Source organism: Aythya marila (genome assembly GCF_965140915.1).
Source record: "Aythya marila genome assembly, chromosome: 14".
NCBI lineage: Eukaryota > Metazoa > Chordata > Aves > Anseriformes > Anatidae > Aythya > Aythya marila.
The window spans coordinates 5,486,823-5,511,768 of NC_139055.1; the positions used below are offsets into that span (position 1 = coordinate 5,486,823).

A 24,946-nucleotide genomic window follows, 5' to 3' on the forward strand; every position below is an offset into this window, starting at 1 on the left:
TTGGTGAATGTCAAGAAGAGGTCAACATCTGAAATAATTTACTGACGATACATTAAATAGCTAGCTGCCTGTGCTCTAAATCCAGTTACAACAAAGGAAAGAATAAGTAACATTGAAGTGGAAGTAGATAGTTGGTTTGTACGGTCGGTGACAGTCAACAGAAGCTAAACTGTAAAAGGCCAGTTAAATCTTAATTGTACCATTTCAGCATGTCCTCAGTGAGTTAACTGTGATGCACGAGCTAGAAAGCAATTTTTTTTTTTTTTTTTTCCTAAGCTGATATGCTTTGTTGGATTGCTGAAAAGATCACAAAGACCAGGTCTTTGAGGGCATCTCTGTATTTGTAGGAGAAGTCTGGGTCCAGGATGCTTTTTGAGGAAGTGTATTGCTATCTTATGTATCATCTGGGGATTCATTGAGATTGATTACTTCAAACATCTACATTACCTATGTAGATCAAGTTGTCATCTAAGCAGAAGCTTGTATAATCAAGTTTATCATACTTGCTGCTATTTACTCTATGAGAAATTGCTATTAATAAGGTATCTTTGAGAACTCCAATATAATAAAATTAACTAAAGGAAAAATATCTTAAACCGTGCAGATTGTACACTTTAACCTGTGGCTATAATCTGTCTGATTTGGTGTTGTCATAAATGATAGTGGGATAAGCCAAGCATTGGTTGATCATGAGAATGTTGGTTGATCCTGTGTATTGCCCATTGGAATGGTTTATTGCATATTCATTTAAATTATTATTATATAAGATGATGTGCTGTTTGCTTTTAAGGCATATCGTTATTCCCAAAGCCTCTTAATTGGCCAAAGACAATTCCCAAAGTGAGGCAGAGGCTCACTGATGTGGGAGTGTTCTTATTAGCAACTGAGAATCAACAGAGTACTTTAACAGAGAGGAAACAGAATGTTTTCTTGTTTGTTTGTTTGTTTTTATTTACTTTTCCTCTTTCCTTCCATTAACAGTAAGTTGGGAAGAATGTTCTTTTTCATGTCATGCTAGATGGGGCAGAACACTTTGGGAAATAGTAAAATCCTCACTGAGGTCATAATACCTGATATAATAGCTGAGTTATTTTTGTGATCCTTCATGGTCAATTTAATTAACTTTTGTTAATGAGGGTTGCTTACTGCACACTTCTTCCTAGTTGCTGCTGCTTGTAAGTGCACTTTATTCCACTTGTGGTACATAGATGATTGGCTATCAGCTTATTAAAAGCAGTAATTCCTAGGTACATGGCTTTGTGGGGAAATGCTTTTTCTGGTTTAGGTAAAACTGTATGGTCCACTTCATCTCTCAGGTATTCATAATTTTAATTTAGAGGCACATCATTTCTCCCAAGAAATACCCATACCTCATTGTCTTCCTGAACTGCATAGGATCTGAGATTCACTGAGTAAAAGAAATGGTTATGGCAGTTAGCAATTGAAACATTCACATCCCTTCTGTTCCTCTGGGCTTTGAAATGGTAATTGCTCAGACTGAGTTTGAAAACACTTGATTATATCATAATTAGTGCATTGAATCAGTTTTGGTTAGAGTCCAGTCTGAAGTGGTTTCATAAGCATATCCATTGTTTCTGTGTCCATATGATTTGTTTTTTGAATCTTGTCAACATTATACTTAGGTATTTTAGTCTACTTTAGGTAAACTAAAAATAAAATTCTACAGGACTTTTTCACCAGTGCATCTTAAGGTTGGACACTATTTGCTGAAAAAGTCCATGTGAGATAAGCATAGGGTATTTTCTAACACCAGTAGTTAAGCTTTTTATAAAATATGTTTTCATTACCTGTGTCTGTGATTGTTTTCAGACATAATTCAGAGTCAAGTGATCCCTAGACCGTTTTAAGTCTAACTTGAAGAGTTTAGCACTGACGGTATTTGGCAAAACAGCTGGAAATATTGCTGATTTTCTTTCATTATACATACTAAAAATAGCTGCTTTTTCGCAGATGAACTGCTTGGTAACACCCTCAAGACCTGGTACCTCAAGATCTCATGTAGCTCATATGTTGTAGTGGCACTATTAGTTCAGGAAAATCTAATTATGGCTTCAAATCAGTGCCACCTGCAACCCCAGATATCTCACCATTCGTCAGACTACCAGCAACTGTATGTTGTATCATTAGGTCCTGGCCAACCTGCAGAATGAGGCAGAAGAAGTTCCAATTCTTCACCTAGCACAGGGTAACATTTGAAGAAATGGAAAGTAGGGATTTAGGGATTTCAGACCTTTTTTTTTTTTTTTTTTTTTTTTGGTAACATTGGTGAATGGCTTAGTTAAACATGACTTCTGAAAAAGTAAAATAAAATAAAATTCCACACTATACATATGCATATTTCTCATCAACAGTATCTTTGAATAGAAAAAGTCTTTTCAGAGCAAGTAGCTGGTTATAGTATTGATCTGTGAATTACAAAAAAAAAAAAGAAAAAAAAAAGTTGATTCGTGCTTTATGAGGAGATGGCATTTATAAAGTTGCAAGCACAGCCTTTAACAAGTGCATGCAACAAGTTTAGTAGCTGTTGGACTGCATTTTCTTTTAGACATTAAGAATAAAAAAACTTGGGCTGGTATTAACAATTTAAGAACGTTTTTCAAGAATGACAGAATGGTTTGGGAAAGAAGGGATACTGAATGCAGTTGCAGGAAGTATGGGAACATGCCTTTTTTAAACAAGTTTAATTTAAATACAGATGGGAGGGATGCTGCAAACTGTATATTGCTGCTGAAAACACAGTCTTCCATCTATCTGTTGGTGGAAATGGAAACTTCTATTTTCACATTTTAGAAATATTTGCTACTGTTACTGGTATTGATGTCAGTGGATATTGTGACTATGCACAAGTGCTAGTGGAACTGACTCTACACAAGGTAAACAAATCCAGTTAATAAGACTGTGCTTTATTCTTTACTCCAGCTGGTGCTGGAGTTCAGTCTGAGACTTGGTTCTGTCTCTGACAATTGTGATGGGATTTTTAAATAGTGAATATCAAATTACATATCAAAATAGGAAAAAAAAAATCCTTAATATTACTTTCTTGATTATTAATAGGAAGTGATTCTATTCTCAGAGGAAAACTCTGTTTTATTCTATACAGATATGTTTCAACAGTTGGCATAAAACATTGCCTGTCTCATTGTTTGTCTTGCAGAGAATAAAAAGGGGTGTTTATTTATTTATTCCTAGGAGGAAAAAAATGCAAACACTTCAAGTTAGTTTTTGCTCTTGTTTTCAGGCATGCATTAGGAGTTAAGATTGGTTTATGTAACTAAATATGGATGACAGCGTTGCAGTTTATCCTGAGCAAATAAGACAGAATTTGAAAGGCTGATCTATTGTGTACAAGTTTTTTTTTTCTTGTTTCTTTTGGTCTCGTTTTCCTTGGGAAACATTTGGCTGGCCTAAGCAGGCTTGACAGAAATGCATCTGTCTTTATCAAGTGCTTGAATTTTCAGGGGGTCAGGCAGAAGGCATTTTCACACATGCTTATGGCATATAGCATAACTTTGTAAATTAAGTACATGAAAAAGTATTCTAAGCAACAAGTGTAAATGTCTAATGAAAATATCCCTTAGTGTATGAATGCACAAGAAGGTATATGAAACATAACAGCTTCAGATGGCTTGTACTGTTCAGTCATCATTTTAATCATTAGTGATAAGATGTGCACTTAGAGGGTTTGTTTCTGCTGTGAGACTAAAAATGTGCTGAAATGAAATTTCCCTCTGTGTGTGTGTATATATAACGCATATGTAATGGTCCTTTCAGAGGTAGAACATTTTATTTATTAATTTATTGTTCTTCTACATTGGATATTTGGTGCACAGTGTCCCCAGATTGATGGATTTGTATTTCCTTTCCATTAAATCTAGGGAACTCTGTTTCCTACTTGTCTTTCCAAGTTCTCACAAAAGTCAGTACTTTAATAGAACAAATGGAATAAGATTTGCCTTGGGAAATGGAATAAGGCAGATAAAGAGAAGAGGCAGTTGTTTCATTGTGGATTGTAAGCTTACTTCCATGGAGAGTTAAAATTCCAGCTGCAGCTGATATGTCTGACTGAGCCATTCAGTGCTTTGCTGTCTTATAAACAGAACATCTCTTACAACCATGTGTGATTAAATCTGGTTCAGCCTGATGTAACCCTACATTTCAATCAATCGCTTCTTCCTAATACTTAGTACTACAGTATGTTTACTCACACTAACTGTATGTTGCCCGTTGTTAGCCATGTTATGCAATTGTCTGCTTACTGAGCACCTAAACAATTATGCGGTGACTGCAGCAGATCATCCAAGGCCATCTTGACTGCAGCAAGACAGGCTATTGCATATCATGGTCACAGTACACATTAGGTGTGTATTACGTTTGATGGTAGTCATTTAGTCTTTCATCTAAAATGTAGAGAGAAAACATGCTGTGAGTCATCCTTTTCCCCTCCCACTGCAAAGTGGCTCATCTTTCTTGGGGCTGATTCCTAGGATGCTCATGCTCGTAGAGTACAAGTTCTTCAATTACAAGTGAAAATCTCAGTGAGGAGAACAACCCAACTCAGAAGAACTTGTTAATGTGGTGTTTTCAGAAATTCGGCAAGATATAAACTGTTGTATGTGTACTGAAAACACCTGTTGTATGGGTACTGAAAAATTCAGTACCCATAATTTTCATCAGATGTAGAAGCTATACCGCAATCTGTCCATGCTCTCTTTTCTGACAAGTAACTTCAATCAATGCTTCATATCTGAAGATATTTCTAGGAAATTAAAAATGAGACAACTGCATATATGTAACATTATTTTGAACAGCTATCTTGTATTTTTGAAAGCTACATCACAAAATAACCCTGTTGGTGTACTATGAATTTAATGCATAATGATCTTTTTAAGACCTAATCTTTTGGTTCGGTGCAACTACCACTGTATTGATACAGTTTCAGTTGTGAAGTAGTAAACTCAAGTAAGTAACACTTAGACAAAAGGGAAATGCATATTTGTCTGTAATTACAGTTTGTATTCTTATCTTCAGAAAAAGTCAGGCTTCCTTGGAAGTTAAAAAAAAATAAAAAATACACAATCTATATTGAATGTGTTTACTTGCTAAGTATTTTCAATAAGAATGTCTGGAAAAAATAGAAAGTACATATACTGTTATAAAATAATACAAGTAGAGAGAATTTATTTCAAATACAGAAAATTTATTAAATGGGGAAAAGAAAAAGCAAAGCCCAAATACTTTTTTTTTTTTTTTTTAACCTTTAAAATGTTTTGTTGAGATCATAAATAAAATACAGAGCCTGAATGCAGAGCTTTAAAAACCAACTAAATGACAACAACAAGAAAAAAAAAAAAAAAGCCCACTTAGTATTAAGCACTGGCTATCCACAGCGTTATCCATTACTTTAATGTAATAGTGCAATTTTAATCATTTGACGTTTGAATAATAGGAGTATTTCTTTCTGTAAATTTATTTATCAAACTATCACCTTTGCACAAGTATTAGATATATAAAAATGAGGACTAAATGATATATAGAAATATTGCAGTAAGGGTAAATCAGTGTTAGCAGAGGGGAAACAAATATGACAGTATTTATTAGTGTATGGCATTCTGAAGCAACTATGTTAAGTCACGTATGGTTCTGACTTTGTATCTTTTATTCCCAGTCTTGATCTAGCACCAAAGACGTGTGATTTTTATTTTATTTTATTTTTAATCAAGATATTACTACTCTGAAAACAATTAGCTGAAGTACATGAAAAAGGAGAGCAAACTCAAGTTAAAAGATACTCATAGTATAAAGAAAATTACTGAGAATGCTTTTCCAAATATGTTACTTGTATCAGGAAGTATTATGCCAGCTTTTTATCCACTTGGTTCTCCAGCTTTGATGTTTCTTGAAAGCATGCTAAAGATCACATTTTCAAAAGAGATTTGCATGTACCTAATATACAGTTTCAAAAAATTAATTTGTATCCAAAATGGGAGATAAGCAGTTTTTAAAACATGCTGTAAGTAGATGCTGAATTAAGAGCTGCGTATAAACAGATTGCTAGCAAAATAGACATCTCTAATGGAAACTGTCATGTTTTGCATTTGATTGTACAGCAGCAAAACAATTGCTCATTCTTGTCTTTGTCTAGGTGTTGCTTTTGTACTACTGTCAAAATACCTCTGATATTTTGTAGCATGTAGTGGTTTTGTATGCTTGGCATAGCTATTCAAGGTAAATTTTTCAAATAATAAGCACTCTACTAATAAAGAAATTGAATTGTACAAAACAAGTTTTAACTGAGACAGGAGAAGCTGGGTAATAGTTACTTCTAAGCAGTTGTTTTCTGACCATGCTGTTTGCATAGAGTCTTGTCATACATTGACATAAGCGTTTAGGAAAATTCTAATAAAAAACCAATTTTCATTCGGTCTGAATGGTACAAAAATTCTGCTTCAGTCTGTAGTAATACTGAATTGAAACAAAGGAAGAAATATGATTAAATTATACTACTTTCTTTGCACCAGTGGTCATATTTTTCCAGTTACAATGGAAGTGAATTGCTTCTTAAGTGTTGACATTATGATGCTCTTAATAACAAGATTTCACATGGCTGCAAGGTTTTTAAGTAGTATTTCTTTTTTACATTGCCCTTCATTTCTAAATTAATGATAGTTTGCCAGTTTGTTAGCAGATTATTTCTGTGGTTAACTTGTAAAGATTTTTTGTTATCTAGCCATTATCTTCACCTGTTTTCTCAGTCTTTCTCCTGCTGTTTTGGTCACTGAAATAGTAAATGTATGTTTCTGATTTCGCCTGTCACATTGATTGATTGCCTGGTCTCTCTGTGTACTTAATATCTTCAGGTGTAGTTTATAATTCCTGGTCATTGTTTCAGCCATTGATAATGATCAGCATTTGTGATTGTGTCTGACCTGCTTTGCAAGTCTCCTTAATTTCACATGCCGTCTTGTAGCTCTACATGTAAGAAAGAAGAGGAAAGATGACAGAGGCCCACAAGAGAATTGACTTTAGTAGCTGCTTCTCCTTTGTGCCTGCTTCATGTTAAAAAAAGGTGTCCTCTGCAAAGGCATGAGGATGCTCCTATCAAGTCAACATAAATGATATGGAAGCATTATTTTGGCTCTGTTTTCCCTACTCTAGTCTTCATTTAATTGGCATAACTAGCAAGACCATGCCTGTCACAGCTCAGTATAGACCTTCAAAATAATAGTTGATGCATCTCCTAGGCTTTGAAAGAACTCTCATATTCTTTCATGATCAAGTAGAGGGTTCACTAATGAAAGTGCTGATTGATTGGCCTTTGGGGATTACAAACACAAACTTGCCAAACTAAAGTTAATGCAGCTCCTCCTGTCTTTAATTGTGGGCCATGTTCTCTGAAGGAAAAGCGCATAGGGCATTTGGGAAGAAGAATTGAATTTTAAAGCGTTTTTGTGTCTTCATTGTTTTTCAGATATGGTATTAAAAATGCAAATTTTTAAAGGTTTCTTGGAGTAAGACTTTTCACAACACGGGAAATAATGTTCTTTTCAAGCTTTTTTTTTTTTTTCTTTTTTCCAATTATCCAGTAAAAGTCCATATTCGATTACATCTTTGCAGATATTGCAGTGTAGTCATACCTTCATACCTTTAGAAGACGTAGTGAACATGGGTTTGGGTTCACAGATAACTAGATGACTGAATTCAGTCTTCACCTCAGTATCTGGATTACTTATATCAAAGTTGAAACCGTGAACTTCCAAATTTTATGCTGTATTGTGTGAACTTGGGAAGACTCTCAAGTCACTCTCACTGCTCTTAGACTATTGATTTAGGAAGGATTCATGTATGAGAGTCAGAGGGATGGTGCACTCATGGTTTTGGTCTTTCATAAAATTTTGTGGGCCCAGAATTTTATTTCTTTTATTTAGTTTGGCTACTCAGAAAATTGTATGTTCAGAGCTAAGTGAAGAACATTGTTTGAACTGTGAGCAGAAGAGGAGTGCTGAGTCTACTGAGTGCTCAGCCTTTTTGCAACACCAAGCTCGTTTATTTACATGGCTATTCATGGTTTTAAATACAAAGGGATATTAGACTACTGTTTGTAATTATCTTGGCCACAGTGTTCTGAAACTAGATGCAGAGAAAGATGTCTTTGGCAAAGCCACTGAAGAACAGCAATGCCTATTTAAGTTGATAGATTGCAGTGGAGAGCCATTACTTAAAAATAATTTCTTAATGCAGTTTCCTTTGGCTTTACCTTCATGCATAAAGTCTGCTAAAGTTCACTTTTTTATTATTATTATTTTTTAACTGTAATCATCTCTTTGATTTATGCTATAAGGAGCTGGTGCACTAGTTCTAACTTGTTTGCTATAAATAACTTGGAGTTCCAGATCTATTTTTTAGGTTTATCCCCTATTTGCACTTCAAAAGCAGAGACAATGTGCAGACCTATGTTACTACTAAATAATCACTTCTAAGGAATAACCTAGGAACCCTACTTTGATTAGCATCATGACTACATGACTGCTTATGACTACATCTTTTCTCTTTTTCACTCCCTCTATTTAAATTTGTCTGGAAAAAAACTGGAAATAAAATCTTTGTCTTAACATGACATACATTTTCAGCTTTTTTGGTCTTAGATTGTTAGTATATTTTACAGTGCTATTTGAGCCATATTTAGAATATACATCCAGTGGTGTAGGATTCTATTCTTTGGGCTTTAATATGAAGACTTCTTATAGTGCTTGTCAGAATTTGAAATCAATTTATCTGCCAGTAAAATAAATAAAAGTAGAAGCAGTAGGACACTGAGAAGGGTACAGGACATAGCAGCAGCTGAACCATGATGATCCTTTTGCTCTTCTAAGCCAAAGCCTTGCCTTTGTATATTTAAATTAAGAGCAGAGACTTTGGCCTTGAAGATCGTCCATAAATCTCCAGGCCTAAGAGGCTGGTAAACGAGAATAACAAATGCTTATAAACTCAGAAATTATAATTGAAATGACTGTGGGTAAAGGAATTTTAATTATTTTAGATCAAAATTGCTTCAATCAATGAGAAAATAAATTCCATATTACTCAGGTAACCGTAGAGATCTCTCATAATTGAACGCTTGAAATAATATATTTATAGCCCCTTGTAGTGATTAAAGTTAGTGGCAAATGTGAACAAGAGAAGTTTAATAACAAAAAACATCTAATTGAATTACATGTATGAGAAACCAAAATCCCGTCCTTTAATCAGTCTAAAGTTGGAAAGCAGAACTGAGCAGATCTCTCCACATTCCAAGGAAGGATCTACTATGGAAGGAAAGGGATGGGGAGCAGATTGTGGCCCTCACAATCCACGAGGAAACTGTTGGCAACCTGCTACAGCACTTAGATGTACACAAGTCGATGGGGCCGGATGGGATCCACCCAAGGGTGTTGAGAGAACTGTTGGAAGAACTGGCCAAGACACTTTCCATAATTTATCAGCAGTCCTGGCTATCAGAGGAGGTCCCAGTCAACTGGTGGCTAGCAAACGTGATGCCCATCTACAAGAAGGGCTGGAAGGTAGACCTGGGAAACTATAGGCCTGTTAGTTTGACCTCAGTGACAGGAAAGCTCATGGAGCAGGTCATCTTGAGTGTTATCACGTGGCACTTGCAGGCAAGCAGGTGGTCAGGCCCAGTCAGCATGGGTTTATGAAAGGCAGGTCCTGCTTGACAAACCTGATCTTCTAGGACAAAGTGACGTGCTTGGTGGATGAGGGAAATGCTGTGGATGTGGTCTACCTTGACTTCAGTAAGGCTTTTGACACTGTTTCCCACAGCAGTCTCCTCAAGAAACTGGATGCTCTTGGCTTGGACTGGTGTACGCTTCGTTGGGTTAGAAACTAGCTGGCTAACCAGGCCCAAAGAGTCGTGGTGAATGGAGTTAAATCCAGTTGGAGGCCGGTCACTAGTGGAGTCCCCCAGGGCTCAATACTAGGGCCAGTTTTCTTTAACATCTTTATTGATGATCTGGATGAGGGGATCGAGTGCACCCTCAGTAAGTTCGCAGATGACACCAAGTTAGGTGCGTGTGTTGATCTGCTCGAGGGCAGGAAGGCTCTGCAGGAGGATCTGGATAGGCTGCACCGATGGGCTGAGGTCAACTGCATGAAGTTCAACAAGGCCAAGTGCCGGGTCCTGCACCTGGGGCACAACAACCCCAGCAGCACTACAGGCTGGGAGATGAGTGATTGGAAAGCTGCCTGGCGGAGAAGGACCTGGGAGTATTGGTTGGTAGTCGGCTGAATATGAGCCAGCAGTGTGCTCAGGTGGCCAAGAAGGCCAACAGCATCCTGGCTTGCAAAAGAAACAGTGTGGCCAGCAGGGCTAGGGAAGTGATTGTCCCCCTGTACTCAGCTCTGGTGAGGCCGCACCTCGAGTACTGTGTTCAGTTTTGGGCCCCTCGCTACAAGAAGGACATGGAGGTGCTCGAGCGGGTGCAGAGAAGGGCGACGAAGCTGGTGAGAGGCCTGGAGAACAAGTCCTACGAGGAGCGGCTGAGGGAGCTGGGCTTGTTCAGCCTGGAGAAGAGGAGGCTCAGGGGCGACCGTACCGCTCTCTACAGGTACCTTAAAGGAGGCTGTAGCGAGGTGGGGGTTGGTCTGTTCTCCCACGTGCCTGGTGACAGGACAAGGGGGAATGGGCTAAAGTTGCACCAGGGGAGGTTTAGGTTGGATACTAGGAAGAACTTCTTTACCGAAAGGGTTGTTAGGCATTGTAATAGGCTGCCCAGGGAAGTGGTTGAATCACCATCCCTGGAGGTCTTTAAAAGACATTTAGATGTAGAGCTTAGGGATATGGTTTAGTGGAGGACTTGTTAGTGTTAGGTCAGAGGTTGGACTAGGTGATCTTGGAGGTCCCTTCCAACCTAGATGATTCTGTGATTCTGTAAGTTATGTTGCACTGTGACAAGATAATTACTTTCAGTCATTTTTCAAGATAATTTATTCTGAAGTTGGATAGTATGTGCTACATTTTCCTGAGCTGTTCCAGGGTCCAGTCTTTTTATGATCTTTTTCTATCTGTATCTTCTCTGTTATGTCAGTTATAATATGTGACTAACATTATGAATAATCATGTAATGAGAATGATTTCTCCAATCAAATGAGTTATCTTTCTCCTCTTGGAGCAATGTTTAGTTCTTTAAAGAGGAATATTTTTTTTCAATATTCATTAAAATTATACTTTGCGTTTTCATCAAAATCTCAGTGTTTATGTGAAGTGAACCTGTTTCACTTCACACTTGTGGCTAGTCAATAAATATGCCCTTCTTCTGAAGGGGGAAACTGAAGCATATATGTATTAAGTCACTGAGGTAGGTACAGCATGGCATTGGCAGGAGCCAGGAATAGAATTCAAACCTACTGCCTTACAATGACAGAAATAGACTCATCCTCCAGGCAAAATACAAAAGCATGAAAATATTTGGAACTTGACAGCATGGAAGTATTGCATGCTTTTTGAAAATGTGTCATTCTAGTATATCAGATAAAAGATATCTGTGAGAAAGAAAGAGATATTCACACAAAATAGCATACGTAGGATTATATTGTATAGAACTCTATCAATATTTTTAATATGCTCAGTAATTTTTTCTGGACATTAAATACATTCTTATACTTTTTGTAAAGTGTCCTTGGGGCTTTTTATGTATGGCAAACATTAAACCGCAAGCTCTTCACAAAAATTTTAAAATATGGTACACACAAAATACATCCATATTATGAAGCAGACTCACACCAGTATAGTTCATGCACATTTGGGTCATTATGATTATTTCTACTCTATTTTGCACTGTATTTCTGTGCTAAAAGGCAAAGTACTTCAAAGTCTTTTTTTTTTTTTTAATTGTAAGGCATATTATCAGCACCATACTAGGTTCTGCCCAAACAGGATATTTAGGTGGTGGGTTAAGATGTGAAAAAAACAGAAGATGGGAAAGGGAAAAATAATCACAAAGACTGAGGACACTCCCTTCTACCCCAACAGAAAACTTTGAGTGAAGGGAAAACTGTGAGCAGTTGCAGCTTAAGGACTTGATTATGTGAGTTGGCAATAATTTACTTTGTAAATCAAAGGAGAAGCTAGAGCAATATAGTTCTAGAGAAAAGATGTGACACTAAAAGGGCCTTGACCCAAATTTTCTACTTGGAATAGTACCTCTACTGTTCTGTTTATGCTGGAAGACCAGGATACTATGTCTGTGTTCTGTCTAACCATGTATTTATTTTTTTGTTGTGTGTGTGGACCATTTTTTTTTAGAATTCCTTTTTAAGCAAAATCTTAAACTCTTTTTATCAAGTATCAGGCAGTTCTGTAGAGATAAAGGTACCCATGAGAGTAAAGCATTAGCAAAGAATATGTTGAGTTTGTTGTGGGTAGTGGGGGGCAGCGTGCTGAGGAAATCTCATCTCCCAGAATAAGACTAAGCCACAGAAGAGGCCAAAAGCGAAGTACGATAGCCTATTCAGACCAACATAAGCTGAAATTGTGGTGGATAGACAGGGCAGTTCCATGAGCATGTAGAGGTTGTTTATAGAGAGTGGTGATAGCCTGGAAGAACAGTGTTGAGCAAAATGAGGTCTCTTGAACTTGAAGTGATTTGATGACACTCAGCATTTCACAGATCAGACCCTTAATTCAACTGGCAAAATTAGCTGAACTAGCGCTAGTGAAGATTAGATCAAATTGCTTCCTAGACCATTGGACACAAGTTCATCCAAAAGCATGCGATAATGAGGCAGAGAAACACAGCACCCTTAGAAATGCAGTACCTTCCAGTGGCACACTTACTGTAGTAGTTCAAATTATACTGTCTATCTGATCACATGAAATAAGAAAGAAATCAGAGGAAATAGGAAGACACAGCACTGTGTACAAACTATTTCATTTCCTTGATCACATCAATGTTACAGAGTAATGTTAGATGGATAGACAGAAGGCTTTAGCCCTTACAGTTTATTTATTTATTTTTATTTTTTTATTTTTTAGTGATAAGACCTACATCCATTTCACCTGGTATTTTTTTTCTGACAGTGGCTTGTTAAAGATTCCTAGGAACAGTATAACAGAGCTGGGAGTAAAGTAACACTGATTTCTGTGTTCTCCCAGCCTCCAGTGACTGATGACATTTAGTAGTCCTCCTCTGATTTTTGTCTTTGATGCATCTAATAGCTGATATAAAATACAGGTATTCACAGCATCCTGTAGAAATGATTTTCACAGCTTATTTCTTATTTTGAATATACACCATGATTTTGCTCAGTGTTGTGCACTTCTTGCATGAAAAACAGCAAACAGTAGGTCTCTGTTGTTTCTGTGGTACTTCAAATTTTATAGGTTCTACCATAACCCTCTGTAGTCATATTGTGTCCCTTGACTGAAGAAACCAAGTATTAGCCACAGTCCATTAAATGTAATCATGTAATCATTTTTGTCACATTTGTTTGCTTTTCTACTCTCTCTCTCTCTGGTATTTCTTTATCCTTTTGATGAGAGCCTAGAACAGCACACAGTATCCAACACTAGGATGCAACTTTCCTTTGACAGTAACACATGGATACCCTGTGTTCTCTTAACATTTGCTACTAATTCAAATTAATTTATTGGTTTTTTTTGTTTTGTTTTTTGTTTTGTTTTGTTTTTTTTTTGTTTTGTTTTTTTGTGTTTGTTTGTTTTTTTTCCTGATGCCATTAAACAGTTATTTTTATTTTTGTTTGTTTGTTTGTTTTGTTTTGTTTTGTTTTGGTGGACCTGCTTTTTACAACTATTAGATCTTTTTCCTGATTGGTAATAGCTAGTTGATAGTGAGTGACTGCGCTTGAGTAGGATTGTTTTTCCCTTGTGTTCAGGACTTTCAGGCTGCAGTACATTTGTCCCCACAGTGTTTGCAACAAAAATATTTCAACTTAAAACTAATAATTTTAGCTTTGAAGTAGAGGGAATAGGATGATTTGCTTTTCAAATTCTAAATTGAATGAAACTATTTATTACACTTTATAAATTTACTGCAATACACTTGATCTTTATTTTACAAATACATTGTGCTGGAAAGTTAAACAAAGAAATCTGCTGTACAAATGTCATTTAATCTTGCTGCTTTAATAATAAGTACAAATAGTTGTTGCTTTTCAAGCTAGAGGCATCACATTTACACTCTTCTACTTGGAGAATACTATGTATCAACTCAGCTTTGAATGTGGTTTTATAATCCACCTGAGGAGGAAGATGGACAGAGGTGTCATCTTCATCTCCAGTCACCTATGAGAAAACTAAAAAGTTTTCTTTTAATTGGGAAAATGCAGTGGCAGCTCCTAACTAATGAGTGCAGGAGCTCTTTCAGCTGTCAAACCTATGAGGATAATGCAATAACATCTTGTAAATGAACTGCTCTTTCACACAGAAGGTAAAATTGTGTCTGAAAACACAATATATTTTTTCAAGAATATAATGTTTTATGCAGCAGAGGAAAGAAAAGATGTCTGAATTTTTCAGGAAAAATCAATAAACTTTTTGACAGCTATGCTTAAAATTGGTGATGCATAAGTAACATGTCACATACAGAATGAACCTGTTGTGTTCTTGTATGTGTGAACCTGGATTCTTTAGTGTCTTCAGTGTTTAAAAGTGTTTTCATCAATCAGAATTCTACACAAGATTAGAGTAGAATTCCAAAGAATATATTTATTGATCTGTGTCTTTTTTCTTTTTTTTTTTTTTTTTTTCTTCAGGGTGTTCTTGAGAGCCATCAACAAATTTGCAGAGACGATGAACCAAAAATTTCTGGAGAATATGAATTTTGAAGTCCAAGTAAGTATTAAGGTTTTTAGCTGAGTAGAAGTAGCACATATATTCTAGTCTGTCATTCTGGTCTCTCAGAGCCCTTCTGATATTTTGTTGGTAGTAAAAATACTATTAATTTGAGTTCTGTGGGATCAGACTATCTTTGATATGATGTGAAAATTTGACTTCAGTTGTTCATGATAAGGGACAAAACTGAGGAATTTTGCACTGTAATTCACTTAAAATAGGCAAGCAGACAACCCCTTCCCTTTTCCCCCCCTTTATCCCCCTTTTGTTTTGGGGGGGGAAAGTGTGTTCAGAAAGGCAGCCTTTGAGATGTAATGCATATAACTTTTACAATATCACATATATGTACATAGGGTAGAATGAGTTGAAATTTGTTTGATGCTTAGATTATTTGCCAGTTAGAATTTATTTTTAATTTTTATCTTGCCTGATATTTCTTTCTTTATTTTTCTCCTTCACTTTTTACTTGCTTGTTTTTTGAGCATTTGCTTTCAAAAATAATTTAAATATGGGCTTTTGTTAGTGTGCTTACTGTCATTCTTTTTAACATATCTACTTTGCCATGCACGACAAAACAAATAAAATGTATTTGGTGGACATAAGTATGGCTACCAGAACCATGCTAGCTACTGTAAAGATTGTGTATATGTAAAAATTTTACCAAGGCACTCAATACCTGTTTAAAATTTTAAAGAAACAGTCTAACCTTGGAACTTTTATTTAAGATAAACTTCCTGTGGTGTTTCTGCACTTTCCAGAATGTTATCAAACATAACCAGGGACATAGGAGTTAAACACTGAACCTTGTAGTTCAAGGGAATATATTAATGCTTGTGCTTTTACTCATGGCTTGTCAAATATCTGAAGGCTTTGAGTAACCTGAACAACATTATGGTAAATGAATAATGCCATTAAAGAACTGTAGTTTTCACAAGAGACTTAAAAGTGGAAGTCAAGCAGATATTTATTTTTTCTTCATGAATAAAAGTTCTGAAGACACCCTATCTATAACAGCACCCTAAATACACCTTTTTTAAAAAGCTGCTGTTGGACTGAAAATGCCAGAACAATGCAAAATATATTGTCTAATCTTTTCTTAATTAAAAATCTAAATTTGGACACCCACAGTTATCTGTACTTATTCAGATCATAGCTCAAAATTTAATGTCTTAAATATTGCTATTGTTTTTCATGTTTACATGGTTTGAAAAAAATCTATACATAGATAAGAGTTTTGCTACTACTCAGACTGTGTAGACTTGAGTACAGAAAAGCACTTAAAGCAAAAAAAAATTAAAAAATAAATAAATATATATATATATATTTGAATTGAGAAACCTGAGAGATCCTTTAGTTGATCTTCTTCATTTTCTGAGGATCAATTTTGTCTTGAGCTATATAGTTCAAGAAAACTTTTAATCATTACTAGGAAATGAGAACAAAAAAACAGATATAATTTGTTTAATGAAGTTCATAAGCAAGCATGAGCATTAACTCCAGGTAAATGGGTTCCTTCCATTGTTTATTAAATAGTTTCCTTCACAGTTTCTCTCTAAGGCTGTTACTATTTTTAGATTTAATATTTGCCTTTCAACTGTTGTTTTCAAGTATTTTTAGTTCAAAACAAACAAGCTATCCTTCTTTGTGTAGCTGCTGTGGTACTTGCATATTTTTATTTTACCTGTTAAGGTACCAAGAGTCTAGTATAATGTAGGTTTTGTTTTAACTGCTGTTTTGCAAAAGAAAATTCTAAATCAAGCTTAATTTCATTTTTATTTAACCATTATCTCATTGATGGGTTTTCTGGATACAGAACAGTGATGAGAAAATCAAGTCAAAGTTTGAGATGCTTTTCCTGCATAGGAGAGCAAGTCTTTGGGATGTCTTTAAGGTGTCTGTATTCAAAAGAAATTTAGGGTTTTTAAATAAATACTTACTTTAATGAAAATAAACAATACATTTACATTTCATACAGAATGTATTTATTGCCAAAAGTCTGCAGATAGAAACAAATGCCAGCATATTGCTCTTTAGTATTTAGTTCAAACTCTTGCGTTATAAATATTACAATGCAGTGAAAGTATCAGTAGGCAAAAATTGGCAGTTGATGGAAGCTTGGTATCAGAAAGATAGATTCAAAACTTCTAACCAGTTTGGAATTTCTCTATATAGAACAATATATATACTATACTATACTATATATATAATATAATTATATACTATAATATATATTGAGCAATATATACTATATTCTATAGGAATAGTGTATGTCAGCATGGTGAAAATGTTGGAGTTGCATACTGGCAAAGTTGAAAAATTATGTTAAATTATATTACAAAGAATGAATTCTTTGTAAATGAGCAAATGATTTATACTGTTTTAGGATCATGTTTTCTTATGCATGGTTATTAACAAATAGTTATTAACAAACAATTATAGAAAAACCCTAATTAAAAGTAATTAAAAGAAAGCCATTTAAAGCACAGTGAAGTAGATCTGAGCATTTCTCACTTGGCAGAGTGGTTACGTGACTGTGTAGCAGACAACCCAGCCAAACAAAACAAGTAGACTGTGAAGTAATTGAGCAAATAAAAAATAATACATCTAGAGCAAAAGCAATGCAGAATTTTGTGCTAGTCTGTTGAAGGTTGTTAAATGGAGGATAAAAGGTTCCTGGCCTTTTTCCTGCTTCCAAAGCAGAATTGCTTTTTTACTCACAAAGTGATTCAGGCAGACAGTGAAGAAGAGGTATCATTTAGGACCTGTAAAAGGATGTGGCTGCAATCTTTAAAACTCTTCACAAACTTAAAGCCATAGGTTCAGTGATGAATACTTACCTCAGAGACAAATACCAGAGCTGCACAGCACAGCAGTGATGTGCCATTCTACATAAATTTTCTGCCTTAGCCTGTAATAAACTGGGCACATGGAGTCCATTTATGTGAAAAGCCCTTTTTAAAATTCCAGTGCTTAGTTATCTACAATAGGTCTGAATATTGTGACTGTCACTGGCAGTGGTCAGCCAGGAAGTGCCATAGCTGTTGTTTGGTTTGAGAGTCATTATAAAAGATTCTTACAGGTAACTTAAAAGAAGTTGCATGATGTCTGAATTTATATGCCTGTAGGGCAAGTAAGTCGTTTGTTTGTTTGTTTTAGTGTTTTGGTTTTTGTTTGTTTGTTTGTTTTGGGGGGTGAGGGTGGGAAGTTGTTGTTTTTTGAGTGCTGCATGCAGACTTTATATTCTAGATGTATTCAGATCTGCTTCAGGCACTCTTGGAAATCAAATCAGATTTAGAAATCGCAGGTGTTGTTCAATGTAATAATCAACATAACCTAGTATAATAAAGACAGGAATAACTAAGAGGCATTTGGTACAGAATATTTACAGTTGTGTTGAAATAGAAAATTGAGAGTTGCAGAAGAAACAATTTTATTGGGGAGAAGAGAGTGTATTGCTATTGTGTTTGACCAAAAATAGACCATGAAGCAAAGACGGAAGAAGGCTTGCAATTGTCATGGTACTCTAAGTTCATAAATGCATACTGTACATGTATAAACAAGGTAGGAATCTTGCATCATACATTAATGGGCATTACTCAGTACTGAAATTAAACTGGAAAATATAGACAATGCATGCAAATCTGAAGTTTAATAGGAGTTGCTGGAATAGGTAAAAAAAACTTCCATATTTAGCAGTTTATATCCTCTTCTTGTCTCTGTATTTGAAATACATTGTTGAATTTAAGTTAAACACAAAGAATCATAGAATATTCTGAGTTGGAAGGGCCTAACAATTATCATCAAGTCCAACTCTTGGCTTGATACAGGACTACCTAAAAATGAAGCCATATGTCTGAGAGCATGGTCCAAATCCTTTTTGAAATCTGGCAGGCTTGGTGCCATGACTGTGAGTATTGAATCAGACTATCCTGGAAGTCTGTGAAATGTTTCTCACTTAAACATTCTAAAAAACTGACTCATCAGACATCTGCCTGAAGGGATTTAGCTGATTTTACTTTGGGCATAATCTGGATTAAGTGACCTGTCAGGTTTCCTTCCAGATGTGTTCTGTATTTACAATGAGAATAAATTCACTGAAGGGTAAACCATACCACCAAAGGTTTGCAAGTACAGAAAGTGTAATAGTTTAAGCTATTTTATTCAGGATGAATATAGTAAGGAGATGTATTGATGGCACACAAGGAAAATTCAAAAAAAAAAAAAAAAAAAAAAGTAAATTAGTAAAGCAAGTCTAAGTTTAGACATTCTTCCTAAAACCATGATGGTCTGTCTTAATGGTGTTCAGTGTCTTCTTTGATTTCTTTGTTGCATTTTGTGTTAATTAAAAGTCTTATCTGTGAGTTTATAAATTGTTTATATTTTCTCTTTTCCCTCTTCACTATCTGCATGTGCTCTCAGTATTGCAGTTTTGATTTTTATTACACAGTCACTGAAGCACTGTTTTAAAAGTGTGGATAAGGATTTAGTCAGATTTTGCAAATGTCTGGCCAGCTTGGTGAAAATAAATTATTGGTACTGAAGAAGTAAAATGCTGAACAGTTTTTGAGAGAGAGAGAGAGAGAATTGCAAATCACCTAAGAAATCAGATATGACAAATGTCTAGTAGCTTTATTACCAAGTGTCTCTTTTCCTTGGAAATAATAGATACAATACAGAAAGCAAACCAATGCTTGAAAGACCTTTTGAAATTCTTTTATGTGACTCTAGGCAAGTTGGTTGTGCAGACCTGCCTTTTCTTCTATGTATTTACTAAACATGCTGTCACAAAGAGGAGTGCCATGAAGATTGGGTGTGATTTCTTAGGGAGTTACTTGTAAATTAGGCTCAATCATAAATAAAATTAGTATTAGTATCTATTCTTTCTGTGCTTTATTATTTTAGAATGCATATTTCAGTGCATTAGAGGATTGTATGATTGATGTAAACACTCATTTTAGCCTGTGTAATAACTCTTGGGTAATGTATTGCATACTAATATTCTTCAATGCAAAGCCATTGGCTGCATGCTCATGGGGAGTTAGCCTACAAAGGAAATTGATTTCTTATGTAAAGCTAATAAAGTCATTGTCAGAGTCCGATACTCTGTAACCAGGTTCTTTTAGATGCTCCACACATGTGGGTTGTAATGTTGAATATCAAATTTACTTAGATGAAGATAGCTTATGTTACATGAGGTTTCTGACTTAGCAGAGTCTTACAGAAAACACAACAAAAGTGTAACTTAGACTTTGTAAATTTTAACAATTGCAATACACTGTTCAGTTACAATACCAATGTGATTCCTGTTACCAATCTCTGTAATATGCTCACAGTCATGAAGCTGGTTGTCCCTGGTCTCTGGGAAGGATTAAGTGGGTTGATGGAAGCTCAAAACTTCTGCTATTTTCAAAAATATTTTGTTAATTGCTTAGTTTTTATATTCTATGTTGAGCTGAGCCACATATGCATTCCCTCCATGCTGGTCTGGCTATCTCAGAAATATCTCAGAGATATTCACTCTTTTGTAATTAACTTGGGGTGAAACATTTATACCACCAGTTCATCCAGTCAACTGGGATACAGTCAGTTGACCCACTCATCTGACAGAGCTGTTTATCTCAAACAAAGGCCCTGCTCTGGTCCCCTTTGTGGTGAAATACCCACATTGTTCTGTACTGTTCCAGTCAGACACTGCATCTCAGTATGAATTGTAGTGAATAACTGCTGACTAATTATAGGAAAGGGTCACTTCTCAGCTCTAGCTTGGTCTCTGAGGGCTCTGTCCCCAAGCCAACAGCTCATCACTGGAGCTCATGTCGACAAGCAGCAAAGTGTGAGCATTCATGCTCAGCAAGAGAGTTCTGATCCTCGTTTTGTGTCACTGTCCTACTTTATTTCAGCCCTATCATGTGCTAGATAACTTGATACTCAAATGCAAAACATCTTGGAATGTTATTGTGGGCTTAAGAGAAATCAAAACTTGTATCATAGATAAACATTTTGCATTTTTCACCTATCCACTTTTTATTATTCAAAGATTACCTTGCCCCGCTGGGTTTTCATGTTATTTTTGGTATTCAAAAGTTTGAAAGTTACACTGTTGTAATTCAGAACGCTGCATTTTTTTTTCAGTCATCAGAATATTCTGTGAAAAAAAATAAAAGTATTTTATAAATAAGGATATTGTGTCTTTAGGGTGTATTTCTAACAAAGGTAGCATTGAACTTGGAATTATTATGTGAATAAATGCAGTGATAAGACATTGTTTTTCTGCCCATAAACAGGAGTGATTGGAGAAATGTTCATTTTACAGGTGTAATTAACGCATGCAAACTGTATTCCCTATATATTGATAAATACATCTGACAGACTCTAAATTGATCAAATTAGTCTTCAATAACTTTGATAAGGGGATGTAGAGGCTTTTAAGAGCATAAATAATGTTTTTCCTGGGGAAAATGCTCTGAATTAGCATGTTAGTGTACTGTCAAACATTAGACATGAACATAATGTAAATGTTTTTATTAATGGGGAAAGATCTACAGCTTTACCTAGTGCTAATATTCAAATGTAATTTTTAATAAGGCTGTGATTGGTGTGGATGAATTCAGACCATCTTTGAATTGTATAAATGTCGCCAATCAAATGCCATTTGAATCTGCTCATCTATACCAAGTCTTCTGAACTGCAAATATGTACAGACAGAAACAGCTAAAGACTTTTGGATAAACAAGTCTGTTAAGTAGAGCTTTAGGTGGGCTTCCCAGGAATAAATGTAACACATGATCTTTTTGATGTTACAGAGAGGATATTTTCAAGTTTTACTTATTTTAGGAAAGATCTGTGGTTTTGTGTGCTGGTATCTATTCTATATGGTTACTTGTGCACAGGAGGGTTTTCCAGGCAATAAAGGACAAAGGTCACATAAGTTTTTGATGAAACATTAGATTCCTAGAGTATTTAATGTGGATTCCCAACATAGGATTGTATCTCACCATTTAAAATCATTTAAAAGCTCTTAGTTATGGCTTTTTTTTCTTTTTTTCTTTTTCTTTTTCTTTTTCTTTTTTTCTTTTTTTTTTCCATCCTTCAAATTGCTGTTGATTGCACTTACTGTTTTCTTTCTACTTTCTCCCTGATACCTATTACACATATTTTTAGTTGCAAATATCTTTTTACCTTTAAGTAAATGAAGTATTTAGATCTATTAGTATTTAGTATCTAGAACTATTGTTGACTATTTAGAAGCTTCTTAGAGCATTATTTACTTCCTTGAATTTGTTTTTCCTACTGCAGTTTCTTTTTTCCCTCCCACCTCTAGCATATGAGAGAAGTATTTTATTTTGATTGCCTGGAGAACAAGTAATCTGCCTTCAGAAATGAAAGGCTCTGCAATGGAAATATAGGCTTACTTTCTCAGTACATGACGCAGTACTAACAGTATTTATTCAGGGCAGTATTTTGTCCTTGTTTCATGTAGACAGCTCTTAACAAAATATACTTGAATTTCACACACATTATTGTTGAATTAGAGCTCACAGAGAAGAGGGTAGATACTTTCTGAAGTAGGTGTCAAACAAAGTGTAATTACATTGGGTGCCCTTAGGTCCGAGCTGTTAAGATTCACTTGCTTGTAATGTATTTCACTTCTGCTGTGGTTCATGGTTTAGTGTTGTTAGCTAATGAATCTCATATAAATGTATTTTAGCAGTATTCATTCAGCTGCTGTACTATCAAGAGGAAATGTGTAGTAGTGGTTATTAAATTTCAACTTTCTTGCATTTCTGCTAATTGCATAATACTAATGATGTACAACTTTGCATAATATAAAAATCTCAAATTGTTTGCATCATTTGGTTTCATAAATTATTCAGTATTATGCGTAGTTTAGTATTGCTTGGCTTTGCTCAAAACCATTATAATTTCCTTATATTTAATTTACAGCTGTGGAACAACTATTTTCATTTGGCTGTGGCTTTTATTACCCAAGATTCACTGCAACTAGAAAACTTTTCTCATGCAAAATACAACAAAATCCAGAACAAGTAAGCAAAAATATATACTTCATCATATGTCTTTATTTTTTTTATTAAAATGATGATAAAGATCATGGTAAAGATACTTTTTTTTTTTTTTTCTAGATATGGAGATATGAGACGTTTAATTGGCTTTGCTATCCGTGATATGTGGTACAAACTTGGTGAGTAGGCAAATGAACTTAATTACAACCGAAAGCGTAACATATTGCATGTTTTGCTGAAAAATATCTGATGTGAAATGTTTTTGTAAATATTTGTGGAATTTGACACTGTAAGATGTTTTCACTCTCGTGACTAAACTTGGTACTGACACGAGATACTGTCTGAGTATCATCTATTATTTATTACTACAAGAACTCCCAAACTTCTCTCAAATTTCAAAGATGGCTGGACTTTATTTTGCTGAAATTTAGAACCAAATAACTTTTCCCAGAGTAGGTTGCTCCTGATTCATGTTAAGTGTGTGTATCTTAAAGGTAGTCATGGCAAAAGTCTTTTTTGGTTGCTGAATATATAGTAAGTTCTTTGAAATTAAAATGTCAAACAATTAGAGCTCTTGTTACATCCCATCAAAGGGTCACCTTCATGAATACAAGGCAAGATTCAAACCGGTTGACTGGATGTGAAAGGGAAGGCATGATTTATCCTGAACAAAGTACCATAAGCAGAATATGAGGGATGTTAAAAACTGTGTTACTTAATTTATAGATCTTAAGGACCCACTAAGCAGATAACTGTATACAGGTGAACTGTGTTTTTACCTGGTAATCTTTCTGTATGCACATTGATTGAGGGCTCATCCATTTCAGTTGTTAGGCAAATAATAATAATAATAATAATAATCCTGATTTCCATTAAACAGGAAATTCTCTTTTGGCAAGAGGTTTAGGCTGATGAAGTATCCAGTTTATGATTTCCACCAAATGGGTAATAACACAACAGTTGAAGATATTACATAGGAAGTTGAAGATGCTGTTTCTGACTGATTTTTAGGATGAACTTGAACTTTATCTTCTCTCAGGCAGGCAGGGGAGATTTAACTTCCTGTTTTCTTGCAATAAGTTTGTTATTGATTGTGCTAAGAACAGCAGTGCTAACAAGAAATATTCAAGATGCATTAAGGAAAAAATCTTTTGAAGACACTGTTTTAGAGAGTAAAAAATTATTCTGAAATTTATACCAGGATGGAATGTCCAGTCTAGTAGTGTCAGTGTTACCACGGATAGACAGCTCTTCAGGTTGGAGCATGTATACAGCTAATTTCATAAAGAAATCAGCATATGGCATTCGTGTGGGTAGTGCATTGTATGTTTTCCTTTTCCATATAATTTATTATTTTATTCATAAATACAGTATTGGGCAGTACACATATCTGTCTGCCTGATACACCATATTTGTTGCAAAGAAATGTTATTTCAAAACAAGGGGATATTAAAAAAAAAAAAAAAAGGCTTTTTCTATAGCTTTAATAAAAAGGAGTCTGCAATCTGAAAAGCAGTACAATGTCTTGAGTATAAACCATGCTGGAGGTTTACAGCAAGATTGATACAAATTGTCTTGTTCTTTGAGGCAGATGATCTTCCTTTGTCCATTTAAGTCGTTGTGATGTTTGAGATGTTACTCTTGATCTCTGAAAAGGAAATAACAGTTGCTGATGGCAGCATAGTCTTTCAAAAGATTTTTTTTCCCTGTCCAGACAGTCATGTGCTAAGGTCTTTTTTTGGTTTTTGGTTTTGAGCCTTGGTCAGGCAATGGATATTGCTATAATTTAGCTTAAGATTTCTGCTTTTTTTTTTTTTTTTTTTTTTACTCATATAAGAGGATTTTGTTGGAGATTATTTTTACAGGTAAAGGAATGATACATGATGCATAATACATGAAGGATACATGATACATAATACATGAATTTCTGTGGTTTTCAAAATACCTGTTATTATAGGTCTTATAGGGTAGATATACCTACCCTATTAAAGTGATTCAGTTGTCATAAGATTTTTTTCTATCTTGACATTACTGATTGTACTAGGATTAGTAATAATTT

At 35.1% G+C, this 24,946-nt stretch overlaps 1 protein-coding gene across 1 annotated transcript in view; it reads left to right on the forward strand.

Annotated features, from left to right (window-relative positions):
- DOCK2 (dedicator of cytokinesis 2) overlaps positions 1-24,946 on the forward strand; it is a 188,082-nt gene that overhangs the window by 118,875 nt on the left and 44,261 nt on the right. Inside the window, exons 30-32 of the mRNA XM_082771334.1 lie at positions 14,788-14,866; positions 22,811-22,911; positions 23,008-23,066. Coding sequence (XP_082627460.1) covers positions 14,788-14,866; positions 22,811-22,911; positions 23,008-23,066 — 239 coding nt within the window. The remainder of the gene's footprint in view (positions 1-14,787; positions 14,867-22,810; positions 22,912-23,007; positions 23,067-24,946) is intronic.